Here is a 17,567-nt window from a genome sequence, read left to right as displayed (position 1 = left end):
TGTAACAGGCCACAGCCAAGATCCTGCCTGAGATAGCTTGGTCATGGGACACAGTGGCATTGAAGGTGTCTTACTGGCAAAAACAGATGAGGGTATTTGCAGATTCACTTTCCACCGAGATAGCGATCAGGAAGGATTTTGTCTCAGGGCGCTGACAATGGATATGGAGATAAACTAGTTTGGGGCTTTATTTCCTTTTTATTTATTTATTTATTTTTAATATTTTTTCCCCTTCTTGTTTTTGTTTATTTGTTGATTTTAATTCTGAAACATCAGATGCTGGGTTCTGCAGGAGGTGGAATAACAGAACTGGCCACTAGTGGGTCAGTCAAGATGAAAATGGACCAACTACCCAGTGTTTCTTGGCACGTCTTTCAAAAGGGGGTAACATCACCTCCCTCCTTTCATTTTGCCCAGCAGGTATTATTTTTCAGGAATTAAACCAATTGGTCAGGCATGAGGAACAGCTCCTTAGGCTATCAGATCAGCTTAATCCAGATCTCTTGCATTTTTATTTGGTGAAATACCCTAAAGATTAATCAGTGCACAGTGCATATGGACCATGGGAGTGGCTATAGCATAAGCCTTTTAGAAATCCTAACATCTGGATGAAGTGAGCACGGCTTATCCTGTGTGGGTTGTATGTTCTCTGCTCCTCTAATACCACAGCAGGATTTGGGTTAAAGTTCAGTTTTTTCAGATATGATTTGTGTTTTTAATTTCACAAAGTAGTAGACTTTCTAAGTGTGCAGCAGAGCAGCCTGGGAGTAGACAGAGCCCTAAGGAGCAGCTTCATTTTACTTTGTTTCAAGCAAAACATTGCATTATTCCACCTCACTTTGAAATACAAGCCTCTGGGGAACACATTGAGCTAGCTTAAGTCAATGGCTCCACATCAGCTTCAAAAATTGACTTCCTGCAAAAGCATCCAGTGTTTTATCTGCAAAGCATAAGTTTCAGCTGACATTCAATGGGATGAGGACAGCAGAAAACGAGCTCTGACCTCATCCGTGCAAATAATCGCTGTGTTTCTAGCCCTTGTTCTCCCATAACTCAAAGATCAGATCTAGTATGGCATGGCAGGTAGTTTTATAACAGCCTGATGGGAGCAGGCTCATACCTCAGCTGTCACTGACAAATGGGAGAATAACCATGTAGTGCACATCCCCAAAAGATAAAATAACGTGCACATGTAGAGCTTCCTTGTTTCCTTCCAAGGAGCTCTGCACAGACAGTCACATGTGCTGTGCGGCATATATATATTTTGCTTTCAGTGCACCCAGGATGCACTTCAGTGCCTGTAAATCCACTTCACAGCCAGCCAGCACATGGGCAGCATGTCCAGCATGTTCTGGAGACATCAGACCTAAAGTGCATGTGCAGTCTCTCTGCAGCAATCTCCTGACATGACCAAGTTCACCTTACTGGCTGTTTAAAATTTGCAGGTGAAAATGAGAGCATGTTCAGGGATACCTGGGAATCTGTCAGCCCCAAATGTGTTTCAGGTTGTTTCCTGAAGGAGTTCTGTTGGTTCACGTGCTGTACAGGTTGAGCACTGCAAACACCCATTTTCACCCACTCCAGTTCTGGTGGCGGCTTGAAAAAGCTCCACAAAATCCCAGGCTGGTGGCTCAGTGATCCAAATGTTTCTGATGGAGTCATATAGTCATTTAGCAGAAGGCTGTGCATGGCATCAACCAAAAAATTTAACTTTTACCCATGTGTTAAACGTATACCTACTGATTCCCAGAGGGCTGTACAGTTTAATTTAATTAATGTTTAAGGCAGACTTTGAAAGTATTAGGTGAGGAAGGTGCTAAAGAACACAGATTTCTGACTTTAAGTAGGGTTTTGTCCCTATTATAGCTTCTAAAAAGTTTAATTTTAGGACACTGCAACTGCAAAGAGTCTTGCCCCTGCTCACCCTGGGATACCATATGTACTCTGCCCCAGCCCTCTGAAGATGTATGCGTGGATGTGATACAGATTTCTCCCCTCTGTACACAGAAATTCAAGATCAATAGTGATAACAACACAGGCCCACAGATCCTGATAAAAATAAACCCCCTACATTTGGGAATGAGACTCTATTTAGGATTTAGTGTCTTGCCAACCTCCAGAGCATCCTGTAAAAAAGTAGACTTTAACCCTATGTCAAATGCCAAATAAAAACACCAATTAAATGTCATTTTCTTTAAAAATGATGTGGCCTTTCCTAGAAAAGGTGAAGCATTAAATTAAACAACAACAACAACAACAAAAAAAAAACCAACAGCAAAAACAACAACAAATGTACCACCTTTAAAGTAAAAAGGAACCAAAAAAAAAAATACCCTGCATTACACACCATGCTGCCAAGACCAAGCAAATGCAAAGATGAACCTGCAGTCCCTGAGCACCGGGACTACACTGAGCCCCACCTGAGTGGTGCCACTCTGCATGGGTCATTTTTAGACTGCTGAAGTCCTGGACTGGACAACAGAAGGGCCAGTACAAGGCAGTAGCAGCAAACAGGAGCCTGGGGTAAATTTGCTTGCTACAACCTCCCTGTAGTATGATTGCTGGAAGACCACAGCCCTACTGGGATGACTCAGCAGCTCATTGGTTTTGGTAGCACATCCCTCTTTTTTCCCCCGTCATGAGCAACCCACCCCTTGGCAGATACAGACTTCACCTCATACTTCCAATCTGCACTTGAGAATGAAGACCGATTTCTTTACCAGCAGTTAAAGCTTACAGCCATTTTATTGTGTCTTTCCACACATGGCAAAATAGCTTTATAAACTCAGAAGTCCAATTTTCACTTGCTTAGCATGGTTAAGTCTCAAGAGTTACAGAAGAGAGAGAAAAACATCTGAGCTCAAACCCAATTCCCTGCAGCAAGAGTGAAAGGACGCTTCTAATGTCACCAGAGGGGCAGCAGCGAGGACTCAGCATCCAGCACACTAAAGAGCAGTAAACTCCTAATGAAAGCAGCTTCTGCATGTCCTCCTACAAAGAATTCTTTTGTAATGGCAATGCTTTAGATCAGCTTTTTTGATGGAAAACACGCATCAGCCCATTTTACAATAAGCACGACAGGTCATGCAATCACAATAAATATTTGTATTGCATTGCCCAGATGTCCAATTAACTTGCCACATTCTGAAAATTGCCATAAAACACATCCTTCTCTTTCACTCCTTGGAATATTTTCCCCTGCTCTCTTCAGAAAGAAAGGCCCAATGTCAGGAGTACAGTATTGATTTAAATTTCTGTTACGGCACACTGTCACCTTGGACAGGAAGCAGGTATAAGCAATTGCTTACATTTAATGTTGTACACAGTGTCTGCTCACAACTCCAATCTTCTATGCCTGAAAAGCACAAAGATGTTAAAAAATATATTTATATGTACATGTAAAAATGCACAGTGAGCAAGCAACAACTTTGTTTCAGTTACCACTGCCTGTCACTGGTTATGCCTGCTGCTCACCCAGAGCAGAGGGGTCACATGTCCCAGAGCCATCCCATCCTTCTGCAAGTGATTCAGGGAACTGGAGTTCCTCTGGGCTACAGGGGTGCTCAGAGGGCTGAGGCGAGATGCACAGTCTTTGATTTCTAAACTAGGGATGTGAATCATGTTTCAGCTGCAAATAATTTTCACCTGAGAGCACTGCATGCTGATAAAGGCAATAAAGATAACATGATCCTTCTGCATTTGTAAGCAGTTTTGCATCTGAGCCCTGTTCACGAGCACAACTGTAGCACTGCTCAAACCAGTGTGTAAAACTGCTAACATAAGGACTAATATCATGCTAACAAAGGCTAACATAAAAGTTGCTGTCTCTCTATATTTTCCCACTCTTGATACATTTTTCATCTCCAGGAACTGTCTTTCTAATATCTTCCTTTTCAATCCATGCCCCAGGTACTTTGCCAAGAAAATGCAAGAAAGAACTGCTGGCAGTAAAACTACGAAACAGACCGAGTAAGCAGGAGCTGGAAGACAGGAATATTTTCCCAAGGAGGACAGATGAGGAAAGACAGGAAATCCGGCAGCAAATTGAAATGAAGCTCTCAAAGTAAGTGTATCTAAGAATAGGGATGAACCTCCCTGTCCAATGAAATGGCCTCTGAGCATTGTCAGATCAGAAACTGGCACCCACCCGTGAACCCGTTTCCTGCCATGAATCACAAACCAACATATCCATATCGCATTTCAGCTGTTAATCAGTCACATAAAAAAAATTAACTGCTTCTTCTGTACGGAATCCCTTGATTTCTATGTAAAACAAGACAGAAGTCACTGGAGGGGATAAAATTCTGCCAGATTTACCTGCAGCTCCGCTGATGTAATTAAGATTGCTGAGGTCCTCCAAGACGGGTAGTACTTTAACTTCATAATATACTTACGTATTGGTTTTGCCTTGTCAGCACCAGCTGAATTTGAGGACAAAGGCAATTTCTATAGCTGCATATTCTTACTTGAAGAAGGGAAAGCTGCTGGGTGGATTGGTGGCTGTATTTCTGCTTTAAGCAGGAACTTCAGCAGCATTGCCCGTGCGTGGGTTAGGTGTTTGTGCAAGCCCAGCTGCGGGGACAGCGGGGATGGTTGGCATGGTCTGGTTTAGATCAGTAACCAGGGCAACAGGGTAGAGCTGTGGGAGAAATAGCATGACTGTGGCAAGCGGCCTAGAGCAAAGATTTAGGGTGACTGTGAGGCTCAGACTGCACCATTTGTTTTGTGTGCGTGTGGTTTGTTTTTTTTTTCCCCTCTAAGAGCTACATTTGTATATCTGAAAGCATGAATATTTTAGATGAGACAAAGTGGAGTGCTAAATAATGTGTGCTGTGCCTGCCCACACTGGGACAGCGCACACTGCTTGCCGCCAAAATGCTTGGAATCAAATTGAGAAACATGAACAGAAGTTCATTTTTGAGGCTTATTAAATATTAAATATCTCAAGCCTCTCCTGAAATAAACATTTATTGATATTTAGTCTAGCTTATTCATGTGTATGCATTTGATTAAACTTTACCTCAGGGGACAGGGAATGAGAGACATGCATATGGATCAAAGCACGAGTCCTTACAGACCAGAGCTTGTGGAAGGAAACACTGCCATCACCAGACTTGCCCTCAGCTAGGAAATGAGCTGCTGAATGAACATAGATGAGAGTTGTGGTAAAGTTCATGATGCCCTGCAATGTTGGAGATGGAGCAATCACTGCCCTCCAGTCTCAGGAGCTGCTGTTCAGTCTTTGTAGCATGGTAGCACTTCACACCCAAAGAAGAATGGTGTGGTGTGAGTGACTGCACAAGACAGAGCAGATGACAGTTCCTGTCACAAAAAATATGTACGCCCCATACAAACAGAAAATACCACATACCAATTTATGTTGAGTTCCAAGAGTTACAGGCAGAACCAGTTATGGATGTGCCACGTTAATACCCATCATCTTAGGAAAGAAAATAGACCTTGATCACGGCCTTGCTCATCTAATGTTGTGTATTTATTTCACAAAAACATTTCAAGCTGCACTTTGACATTGTTAATTCCAGTATTTTGGCCACTTAATTGCTTACGAAATGTCTTCATAGGTCAGGCACCTAATTTTATGGCTCTAAAACACACAAAAAAAGGTTTCCATCCCACTGTATCCTTAAAAACCAGTTGGACCATCACAGAATATTCACTGAGCAAGAAGATTCTCTTCTAGCCAGCCAGCCACACCTTGTGTTGCTGAAATGCCTGGAAGGTCACCTCTCTGCAACACAGCCTGCCTTCCCCTAGTGTGAAAGGTCTAATGGAATTGCAGCTTGAGGCTTTATCATTTTCTTTTCATTTCCTATTTAACTTGCTTAATAATGAGCCTGGAGAATTATTATAAAGGAGTCATAACTCAAGTCAAGTGTCAGCACATTACAAGGATTTTAAAAGGAAGTTACTCTACTGGTGAAAAAAAGAACTGGTCATCACCAGAAGCCAGGAAATGTACTGTTTATGGATAAATGCAGGAAAGATCTGTCTCTTACAATCTTATGGAGCAAGCTGTGGTGCAGGCTATTAGTCTCAATGGTAATGTCAAGAGGATGGCTAAAAGCCACCTTTGTTCCAAAGGCTGGAAAACAGGCTTTCATTTCACTCCTTCCTTCTGGAATGTGGCGGATTCAGTGCATCTTGGGGAACAGACGGTGCAGAGATCGCTGGGATAGCCAGGAATGGCAAAACAGATTGGAAGCAATCTCCCACACAACTTCCAGCACATATGTGCGCTGGCAGAGCTCAGCTCAGCTCTTAACTCATCCACCAGAATAGAACGTGACCATGCAGACAAGCTCAGGTGATGGATACGTGCAGGAAAATATTTACACCAGCAAAATCAAGTACAAGTCCAAAAAATACTAATAAATCCCAATCCTAAAAATGGGTACTGGTAAGGGCCAAAGAGTCAAAGCACTAGATACATCCCTCTGGAGTTTCTAACTATTTCTCAAGCCCCCAAACCCAGACCACCCCAGAGCCCCCACTCAGAGCACAACCTGGCAGTAGCATTGAAACATAACCACACAGGGAAGAAGAGTGAAAATCCTGGGTGAGATTTTGAGGTCTTCACATTCATTCATTTAATGGTACTTGTGTGGCTTAACCTCTGTAGATGTGGCAACTTGGAAGTTTATAGCTAAGCGACACACCACTGAGCACTCAGGTGTGAAGTACTGCCAGGCAGTCGGGATCCAAGAGCTGTGGGTGCTCTCTGTACGGTTTTGCCATTACCTATGCAGATTAGAGCACGTTGCTGCTGTACTGGCAACGCTTTGATAATAGCGATGGGACTTGCCTGCTGAGATATGAATCTACATGTACCATCAGGCTGCAGACCTGTCGTTTCGCACAAGAGAATAATGTACGGGCAGATTAGAGAGTTGTTATTCAATGGCTGTCTGCATAAGAACAGCAAGTAAACAGGCAGTTGTTTTCAAGATCAATATTTTACTGCTTGTTTGTAGGGATGTGAAAGCCTATAGCGGTCTAGAAAATTGCCTTTCTCACATCTAACACAGCCTAGCTCTGTAGTCTGGGGGGAAAGCTGTGCTGACGTATATAATGTGCAAAATATACCAAATAACAGTGTCTAAGTAACATAAAAGATGGGGAGACAAAAGAATAGCATTTTCTCTAAACCACTGTATTTTTTAAAGTGCTTCTCCTTGAAAAACATTTCAATAGTAGTTAAGAATCTGGCAAGAAAGCCAACTCTGCTATCATGCTCATGAGTGTTTATGCAACCAAAGCTTAAATGAAATGCTTATTTTTCTTTACTGTCTAACCCATTCCTTCTAAAAAAAAAAAAAAAAAAAAAAAAAAAAAAAAAAAAAAAAAAAAAAAAAAAGCACAAGGAGTTCTGTTAAATCTTTTGGGCCAGATTCTACCTTTACAGAAGTGCAAGTCCACTTACTCCAGACTTACTACTGACTGACAGCACTCCGAGTACAGGATTGTGGATTCATTTATGTGCACTGCTGCTTTTCAAAAGCACATTTCCCATCTCCTGCACTCCCAAGCCAAATTGGTCTACCACTTGTTGCCGTGGAAACATGCACTTCTCCCTCTGCCTCCATCCAAAATGGCAGTATTCCATTTTCCCCAGATTTCCCTTTCCAGTCATGTTTTCTCTTACTAATTCATGCATCCCCAGTGCCCCAGGCCCCGGCATGTGCCTGCAATATTCTACTGTGCATTAGACAACGGAGATTTGGATACTCCAGCTCCCAACAGGTCTTGTTTCCAATTATTATGTGTTCGGAGCGCAGATAATAAGCCCTCAGTGGAATTCAGTGAATTGAGAGCTCTTTGTGTCAAGAGGCAGGAAAGGCATCTGCAAGTACGATTATTTGCAATAACTGCCCTTTGCCTTACAGACTCATTTTGTTCTGGAAGGGGTTTAAGCTGAGACCTGGAGGTGTGGAATAGTTGCTAGACTGAGGAATGACGCAGGAAAAGGGGTAGTTTAATTAAGTTTGATATCTGACTGTTTAGAAAGTTCATGTTTGAACTGCCTGGGTGGCTGATACTTCTCGAGCACACTTTGTCTAACCACAGTTAAAGACACTCCGTTATTACTTAGTGTTTCAGTGAAAACATGAATTCCCGGAAAAGATTATACTTGTAATTTTCACTTCATGTTCTGTTTCACCTCCTTGGATATTTGCATAAGTAGACACGACGCATCAAGCAGTGCTTAAAAGATTATGGAGATGGGAATTCTGATACAGCAGTGTGGGCATAAAAGGAGTCTGGCAGGAAGAATGACAGATTCATGGACTCTGAGAGGAACCAAAACTCAAGCACCTAAAACTGAGTGTAATCATATTGAAAATCCTGGTATGGACAAGCAGATGATGCTGGGGCACGGTTTCATAGCAATGTAAATTGGAAAAAGAGGTAGCTTTACTCAGTGCTTCACCATACCTGGGCATCTGTAGTTCTAGTGCTGCCCTGAGGTTCTTTGAAAGGCAAATTAACTTGCCCAGGAACTGCAGATGTAGCTAAATGCAGACCCTGGTCTGGAGGTCAGCCTCACGTAACAAAGCATGAAGTTCACAGCGCCTCTGAAGCCAGAGCAACACCAAGCAAACAGCATTTCAGCTTTGCAAACTAATAGCATAAAGCACAACAGTCCAGCACAGAGCAGCAATGAAGGGAAACGTTACCTACTGTGCCCTGTTCCCAGGAAGAGCAGGTGCAGCACCATTTCCTCACAGAAACGTCTCAGCACTGCTTTGCTCGCTGGAAAGACATCAGCCCTCCAGAGAGAAAGTGGGCTGAATTCACAGGGCTCTAGGGAATATTTCACCTGTATTTGATCAAAGGGGGACAGAGGTACTAGTAGCCCTAATGCAGAAGACTGAAGGCACTGAACTTAGCCCAGTTTAGAGACTAGCCTAAATTCACCTGGAGATTGATTTTTTTTTTTTTTTTTTTTTGGTTGTGTATTGTGTTTTCTTTTCTTTTCTTTTAAAATGAAGCCCTGACTGTGCTTAAACGCCTGCTGGCTGGAGTAGGAGTTGGGGAACTGCCCCAATTTCAGATCATAATTTCAGACCGGCTGGGAAGACACAGCACAGATTTATTTCAGAGACAGAAGGGCAGGCACAAAGAAGAGATCGTCTGTCACCGCTAATTGGCTGTGTACGGTTTAATACATGTCCTCCTCATTTGGCAGGAATCATCCAGGTTACCTTGTCACCGATGCTAAAAATAACCCCAGCAAGCGCAGCGTGGGCGTCTGCAGCAGCCTTGGCTCCTCGCACGTGACAGGAGCTATGTTTAGAGCTGCGCTCCGGCTCCGGGGGTGTGCGTGCAAGCCGAGGGAGTCTCCTGCCCTCCCAGCCCCACGACACCCTGGCAGCAGGCAGGCTGGGGGGATGCTGCTGGAGATTTGCACGGAGATGCTGCTTGTGGAATGTTTCATGAGACTGTGCTATTTTATTAACAGCTTGCACAGTGCTCAAAGGCTTTTAGAGCTAGTGCTATGGGAGGATTTGTGATTTTTTTTTTCCATGTTTTGCCTCTTTTCCATTATGGACTCACTTTTTCAGGCTACAGAAAATATATACGTACTGGGGGGAAGAAGAGTAGAAAGACAGGAAAGTCTGGAGGACTGGGGGAAATGCAAGCAATGACTGAGGTATTTCAGGACTGTTTCCAGGACGTAGGCATTCGGGTCCCACAGGCATTAATGTTCCCCGCGTCCTTTCTCGGAGTCAAGCACTGACACAGCTGGAAATCCCGTTCTGTACCCAGTGACTGGCCTTACAGTCAAGAGGTGTTTGCTCCCAGAGTTCCTCTGAGGTGGCCTTCAAGGATAAAAATCAGGAGGAAAGACAAAGCTCAAGGTCTGTTGATGCCTCCAAGCGATGAGTCAGTTTAGCCTCCTGTTTACGGTGCTTTTCAGGTTCACGCGAGCTGCTGTGCAGCTCAAATACGTGTGTTTGAAGAGGTTCAAGAATAACTGTACATGACATACCTTAACCACCCTGTCCCTTCTCTTAGGGCTGAAGAGCTCTTGAGAAAGGTAGCCCTTGTTCCCTTTCGTTTATTATACTTGCAAGAATAGAATGAACTTCACCAATGTGAATCCCTGATCAGCAAGTAACAAACCCAGCCCCATGAGTGTGTGACCATAACAGATCCTCCAGACAGAAACCCTTTAACCAGCGATGTTTGCTTGCTTCAGTAATGAAGTACAATACACGCACAATTAGTTACAGAACACCCTATCAGCCCTAGGCAAGAGCTACGATCTGCAGCTGATCCAAAAGAGCAGTTTACTGTATCAGAGCAGCCCACTGAATGCTTGGAAAAAAAAAAAAATAAAAATTAAACACAGTAGTTCTTTCATAAAGGGTTACAACAGTGAGGATTTAGTCCCATGTGTTAGTTTTTGATCTGCACGTTGTGCACGACTCAAAGCTGTTCTCAGTGCAGGTTCACATCTCTAAGGAATCAGCATGTACCTCCCATTGAATACAGGGTGTTTTTGGGTGTTTACTTGGTGCAGATGTGCTGAAGAAGCATGGCAACGGGCAGTTAATTCTGTCGGGATGAGAAAGTTTCACATGACTGGGTCACTGCCGATAAAAGATTTCCTTCTGGGAAGACCAACTCCTTATACTGCTCTGTTCTAGTTCCCTGACTCCAGTGCTGGGAATTCACAGTCAAACACGTTTTCCACGGCACTGTGAAGGCAAGGGCAGCAGGTCAGTGCACAGCAGGGAAGGGAAGAGCAGAGCAGCAGGTGTAAACACAGAAGGCAGTATTGAGGGCCTTTTCTGGGACACAGAGTCAATTCCTTGAATTGGTCTTTTAGCGTAAGTGGCACATGTAAAACTGGAAATAATAATAATAAAAAAAAAAAAAAAAACAGTTCAATGTATTACAAGGGAACTTAGTTATATAAGTAAACTTGCAGGAGAACTGCTAAAGCAAGTGTAATTAAATAAGGAAAAATATTTTTAGAGAAGAAAATAGTGTGTGTTTTGCCCTGCCAAACTGCCTACAAATAGCATCATGTGTTTGGGCTCAGATCCCCTCTGAAAAACTAGGCATCAGCATATGCCTGAAGATCTGGGCCCCAGCCCTGTTGTAAAGTGACAGGCAGTCAAAATGGAAATCTGCAGAAAGCCAGGAGTGTTCTGTAACGCTTCAATTTACACTAGATTATCATTCAGGTCCTTAAGCTGGTTTGGATCTGCAACACAAGTAATTACAGAAAGAAATTGCTTTAATTTAATTTGCAGGACTTAATCAATAGAGACCAAAGGCAGCTGCTCTGCTTGTCCCAGCCATTCGTGCTGTCCTATGACAAAAACCTGCCCAGAACAAGGTGCTGCAGCAGTTGTGTGTCAGGTGGCAATGAAGGCATTCATGGTGGCAGCCCTTGCCATTTTAGGGGGGTGGTCACTGTGAGATTACTTTGGGTTAGGTTTTTGTCTTAACCTGCTCATGAAACTCAGGAAAAATGCTTTTTGCAGGTAATGCCAAGCACTTACTGCAATGCAGTTCAAACAGAAGCAAGATGGGCAGTGAGTAGCTGAAAGACTATCAGTTGGTATAAGCAAAACCTAAGCCTGAAGGGGATTTGGCTGCATGTTTTTCAGTTTTAACGTACCCAACTTCAGATTTTCCACTTCAAATCATATAAGAACAAAAGACAAGAGGTTTGCATTGCTCCCCCCATCTCCTTTTCTTTCAAACCTAGCCAACTTTATTTGTAGAGTAGATATAAACGATGTTCACCATACCTATTGCTGTGAGCTGCTTACAGAATACTCAAACAGAATTTACTTCTCACAAAAATTTGTGGTGTTTTTTAGATAGGAGAAGGGAAAAAGAAACTTTCTTTAGGCATGGAATCACATTTGCACACACATACCTGCATGGCCTACAGCGAGCACCACAGCAGCAAGAGGTTGTCACTGAGCTGTGGGGCTGTGTCATCAGGTGAGATATCTGCACCTTTGCGCGAAGAATTTAAGCACGTTTTTAGACTTTCTATCAACAACTGACAAAACCTGTTGGCTCACCAGAAACGATCCAAGGAAGCAGCAGCTAATGCATTGATGTTGCTAGCCCCCCAAATACAGTTCCTACCATTTCCTCCTCCTGCAGCTCTGAGCACAAATTCTGTGGCCTCATTCATTCAGGAACAGAGGCTTGGGCTTGCCACTTTCACATGGCAAAACTGGGTCAGTGTAGCACAGTTTCTACCTTTCTGAAATAATCTTAGGGAAGGTTAGGGGGTGAAAAGTAAAGGAAATAAATTTTTAGAAAATAGGCAAAGGGAAGGAGAGGAAACGGGTCAGAACAGAAGGTCTCTGGTTTTAATCAAACATTACTTAATAAATATTGTACAGCCATATCAATTATTCAAACGTAGTTCTAGCTAAATCTTTTTGATTTTATTGCCTGTGCCCACCTGGCAAGCTGCAGCTATATAATCAGGTCTTGTGGGGGTTCTCCTGCTGAGGTTGTTTTTATTTTTTTGTATACAACTTGGGACCTACTTGGGTCAAACAGAGCACTGCAGCTTTCTTTCAGTATCTGTTTCTCAAGATGTTAAATAATACAAGTGGGCAGCACGCTTCCTGACCTCTCCAGACTCAAGACAATTTTTTTCCCCTAGAAATCCTTATTTTCTATCTTTTCTCTGTAGCTGTCATGTCACACATCAAAAGGCTGAAAAGGACGTTCAGTCCTTTATCAATCCACATTCTTTTTCACTTCACTGGGTAAATACTTGAAACAGACAACACCCTCCGAGCTTAGGGACCTTCTTCAGCTGAAAACCCACTTTGCAAAGGACTACCCAGGCAGCTGGGAAACATGCCCAGCATGTTGGTAAACCTGAGTCTTAAATCATATAGAAACAGGTTTCTTCAGTCCAGTTATTTCAGTGTTGTACAAAAATGTAACAATTTTGTTTTATTAAAATGGTACGAAGTACTACTGGGCCAAGACAGAAATAGCAGAATAAAAACACAAGTGCCTCACTGCTGAAAAAAGCCCTCAAAAATCAAGACTACGTGGCTCACAGATGAGCAGCCACTGCCATTTGCTGGGGATGATCATATTCATTGAGCAAATCAAAGTGTGAATGAATGAATACTTCATCAGTTTTTTAGCAATAACTTTAAAAATTAAGAGTGACGATCTGACAACAGTCTCCCCAGATAGCAGCTGGTCTATTGCAAGGAGCCCAGCCTAATTTGAGGGTGTCTGCAAAAGCCATTTTCTGGACAGGCTAAACTGCAGCCTTATTACTGTAATTGTCACAGGGAGTGGCTACAGTGCTTTCAAATACCACCCAACGGGAGAAACCCTCCTTCTCGAAAAAAGATTAAATAGACCAGTACCAATGTCATAAGGAAAGTTGTATTTAGAGACACCATGTAATTACCCTTAAAGAACTTGGCCTGTACAACAAGAAGGAAAGAGCTAACAATGATAGGTGTGTGGAAATGGCAGCCTTCGTGCCGAGGGTGAGCGGGGCAGGAAGGTCGGGGTGGCAGGGACTGGTGAGCAGGCTGGGGGCTCTGGGCTCAAAATTCCAGCAACCACAGGGGAAAAACAAACAAAAAGAAAACCATGCCAGAAATGCCTAGAAAATCTGCATGATGGAGCTTGTTAGCACAGAGAGAAGGCCATTTCTAGCTGTGATAAGGAGTCACTGCCATCTTACATTGCCCTGCTCTGCTGTATCTGTATCTAGCAGCCCCTCAGCAGGCAAACAGCAACTCTAAGGAGGGAAAACTGGATCCCTCCCCAAGAACACAGGGCACCCAAAAGTCTTCTGTCACAGTCCTGCACTTTGACAGTGGAAGACAGTTCATGTACCCCAGCAAAACATAGCAGAAATGTCAAAACTAAAGGCTCAGGTCACCATGAAACGTTACACAAATGCTTACATTACATTCAGCTGAGGAACCCCGACTTCAAAAGCTCAGGATTTCCTGGCCTGACTGGATTTTGCCAGCAACATCTGACTGGATTTATACCATCACCACTAAGCACAGGATCCAAAATGGAACTAAGGAGGGTCCCAGAAGCTTTGAGGAAGAGCACACAGGAGATAACATTTTAAAATTCCAATCCTGACCACATTTTCTAGTAAGTTAGCTGGTCTGCAATGCTCAGTGTCATGCTTCGTGGCCTGAAGTGACAAGTCATGTTCCTCACGCAGCCCAACTTAAAAGACAAACAAAATCAGTAAAGTACCATTTGCTGTGGGAATCTAATACATCCCTGGAGAAGGTCTGCAAGTCTGTGTTTCCAGACAAGATGCTTCGCCACAACAGGGATAACCACATAAACTGAATTTTCAGAGCAGTGAGAGATACACTGGCAAAATAACTACAGAACTGATGATTATTCCTGTTGTGACCAGAGGACCTGGCTGGGTACCCAGCCACATCTTTGAGCTATCAGTGGAATTTCTCATTACACTCCACACGCTGATGGCAGGAACAGCCTTTGCATTGAAAATGAACAGATAACCTCTGATTTTGAAAAACAGATTAAAATAAAATAAAAATCAATGCAGTAATGAAATAGGATTCAGAGTGTGTTGTGGGCAAAGGCTGCATGGCTCAGGCCAGCCCTAGTTAATGACAGCAGGAGGACATGCCGCAGGCCTAGCTGTGCTGTAATGCTGGGCTAACAATAGCATGCACGAGAGGAACAGAAATGAGTACAACAGATGGTGACACGCTGGCAGGGATATCCCATCCGTTTGGAGATGCTGTGTGGGTGAGTGACAGCAGAGAACTAGAAAGTGCTTGTGTTGCCAGGGAGAGAGTTCCCAGAGAGATCCCTGCCATTTGGTGGCAGGTGTGCACTCACACACGCGGTCCCAGGAGGGACTGTCTATCCCGGAAGCATTTGCAATTTTAGGAATCGTCATTTTTTACCCTCTCCTTTAGGGATTACACAAAGCCAAGACAGCACTGTTTGCCTAGATTTACTTCAGCGATTAAGAAAGCTATGCCTCAGTGTAAAGCCTGACATTACAACCAGTTTGCAAAGCACAACTGCATACCCCCCATCCTCTTAGAGCTGGAAGCTGCCAGGTTAGGAGGCTCACCCTGCTCAAAACCACCAGCTCTGGAGTCAACTCTTGCTTTAAGCAACACTTTGCAAAGGCCAGTACACCTGCAGCTCTTTATCCGCTGCTTCACAGGCTTTGCAGACTGCCAAAGCATCTCTTTCATAAGGATACATGTTACTGGGAGCAGGGAAGTATATTCCACAGTGCTCACATTGCTTGGGGAGATTCTCAGCAGCTTGTATCCCTGGCAAGAATGGCTTTTCTCAAGTGATTTTGCACTAATTGACAGGGTGGAGGAGAATTTACATACAGTTAGCAGAGGCAGGCTGACAAGTGATGCATACCAACATTTCTTTGTCTACTCTCTGCAAATCCAGCTGTGATTTCTTCCAGTGACCCAAATCCACAGTGGTACATCGCAATCACATCTGTTTATAGTGGCAACTGTTACTATATAAGTGGACAGTATTGCAGGGTCTTAATACTGGCTGTGCAGCAGTGAACACCCTAGCTGAGCTCGGGACATTTCGGGGCACTTCCACCCATGTACAATCTCTCTACTTGATGCAATCTGAAACGTAGCCTGTGCTACAGATCAAATTGACACATCTTCTGTCTTTTTGGCCCCCTGTTCCCGTTCCCTCTGACTGCAGTGACTGAAATTGCATTCCTGGCTGTGTGGGAAGAGGATTCATGAGCCTAGAGATGCCTCATTTCTTACAGGGCTCAGGGATGGCTGGCAATCCATCCCCAGTCTCTCTGGGGTATATCAAGCAGAGGCATTGTATTAGGCATCATTTATACAGTGAAGTTAAAAAAGAAATAATGAAAAAGTGTTTTGTTTTGTTTTTTAAACATATCATTACTCAGTAAGCACCCAGGAGTACGTAACTGTCCCGCTAGGAATATCAGAAGGTCTTAATAAAATGGCAGGCCCTACTGCAGGGCTAAGACTTGCTTCTGGTCTGCCAGTGAGCCACTTGCAGGCTCCCTGCTGTTTCTCAAGCAGTTGCTATCAGAGTTGATTTTAGCATCACTTCAGCAGGGACAGATGTCTTTATTTAAAATAATATAAAAACTAATACACAGATAATGGGATAGAGCTAACCCCCTAGGATTTATTATCATTCCCTTTGTTTGCTTGTCCTCAAGCATCAAATCCACAATGTTCTCAATTTGCCTGAGATATGTAATACTGATTTTTTTTTTTTTCCTGGAGGAACACTGGGCTCCAGAGTTTTATTCCTGCTTCAGAGAAAAATATTAAGAAAATGTATTGCTTTGCAATGAAACATTATTCACCATTTTCAGTGACCTGCACAGTGTGACCTAGATCATAGCCGGCATGCGGTTTCAGTCAGAAGACCCTTCAACATATATTTTAATACACACCCTTGAGCCCTCATCAGCCTCCAGCTCAGGATTTGCACTGGGAGCCTGCACCGCTTGTGCTGTAATTTGAAGAGCATGTTCTTTCAGCAGTTTTTCTCGCTGAGCTATTTTTAGCTTGAATGTATTCCCCAAACCCGATCCTTGCCCAGCTGCAAGGCAAGGCTGAAGCAAGAGCGAGTGGTATCGCTGCTCACACTGACATTGCTGTGAAAAGAAATGCTCCTCAAACTACAACCTCTGAGCATGTCGCTGGCTGAATAATCAGCTGTACTTTCATCACCCTAATGAGTAAATGTTGTAGTTGTGCTGCAAAAAGGACAGAGCCGCCACCTAGAAGCTCTGTTAAACTGAGCGTGGGGGAACACATGGAAGGGAGAGACGGAACCTCCTGCTCTGAAATAACCACCAGCTATTCCATTTACACCAGAACTTAGCCACGCTGGCTCTTGTTTATTAATAGTTGAGCTGAAAATCCAAACCCGTACGTCAGTCCCGGAATACACCACAACATCATCTAAGAGTCCTCAGCTGCACATTGAGAGAGGTATAGAAACAAAAGCTTCCAGGAGGTGATGGGAGGATGCTCAGCATCTTCACCAAACCTTGTGGCAGGCCTTTGAACTGAGAGACAGGCTCCGTGCTCCAGCTGCACCCAACCTTTCTTTCTTCACACCTCCAGGAAAAACTACCAAGCCAAAGGTCAAATGCAGCGGGGCTTTCACAAGTGGTGAACAGTGATTACCATATTGCCTCCTCCAGCTGAATCCTCTCGCTTAATTAGACACTGACTCTGTTGGTGTATTGCAGCCCGCACTGCTTATCCTTAGGCAACACCACAGAACAGCAAACCTGTCACAAGGATGTGGGTCACTCAGGGACAAAGGGCAATGGTACCTGAGTCGTGTTACAGCCTCACGCCGGGCAAGAAAGTGGGTTTTATTCTAACTGAAATCTAAACTACTCAGTGCAGGGCTTCTGTCAGAGAAACTATAACAACAGACACCTGTAATTGCCTGGGAGGTGAGGGCCGACATAATTAACTGAACTCTGGCTGACTTGCAAATCCAGGCAGAACTGAAAGCCA

At 43.6% G+C, this 17,567-nt stretch overlaps 1 protein-coding gene across 1 annotated transcript in view; it reads left to right on the top strand.

The window, feature by feature from the left end:
- The window catches only part of PHACTR3 (phosphatase and actin regulator 3), a 104,106-nt gene that overhangs the window by 71,674 nt on the left and 14,865 nt on the right, over positions 1–17,567 (top strand). Inside the window, exon 8 of the mRNA XM_082773258.1 lies at positions 3,910–4,063. Within this exon, the coding sequence (XP_082629384.1) occupies positions 3,910–4,063 (154 nt within the window). The remainder of the gene's footprint in view (positions 1–3,909; positions 4,064–17,567) is intronic.

Source organism: Aythya marila (assembly GCF_965140915.1).
Source record: "Aythya marila genome assembly, chromosome: 16".
NCBI classification, from domain to species: domain Eukaryota; kingdom Metazoa; phylum Chordata; class Aves; order Anseriformes; family Anatidae; genus Aythya; species Aythya marila.
Note: the sequence above shows the minus strand (reverse complement) of the source record. Positions and strands in the feature narration are given on the sequence as shown.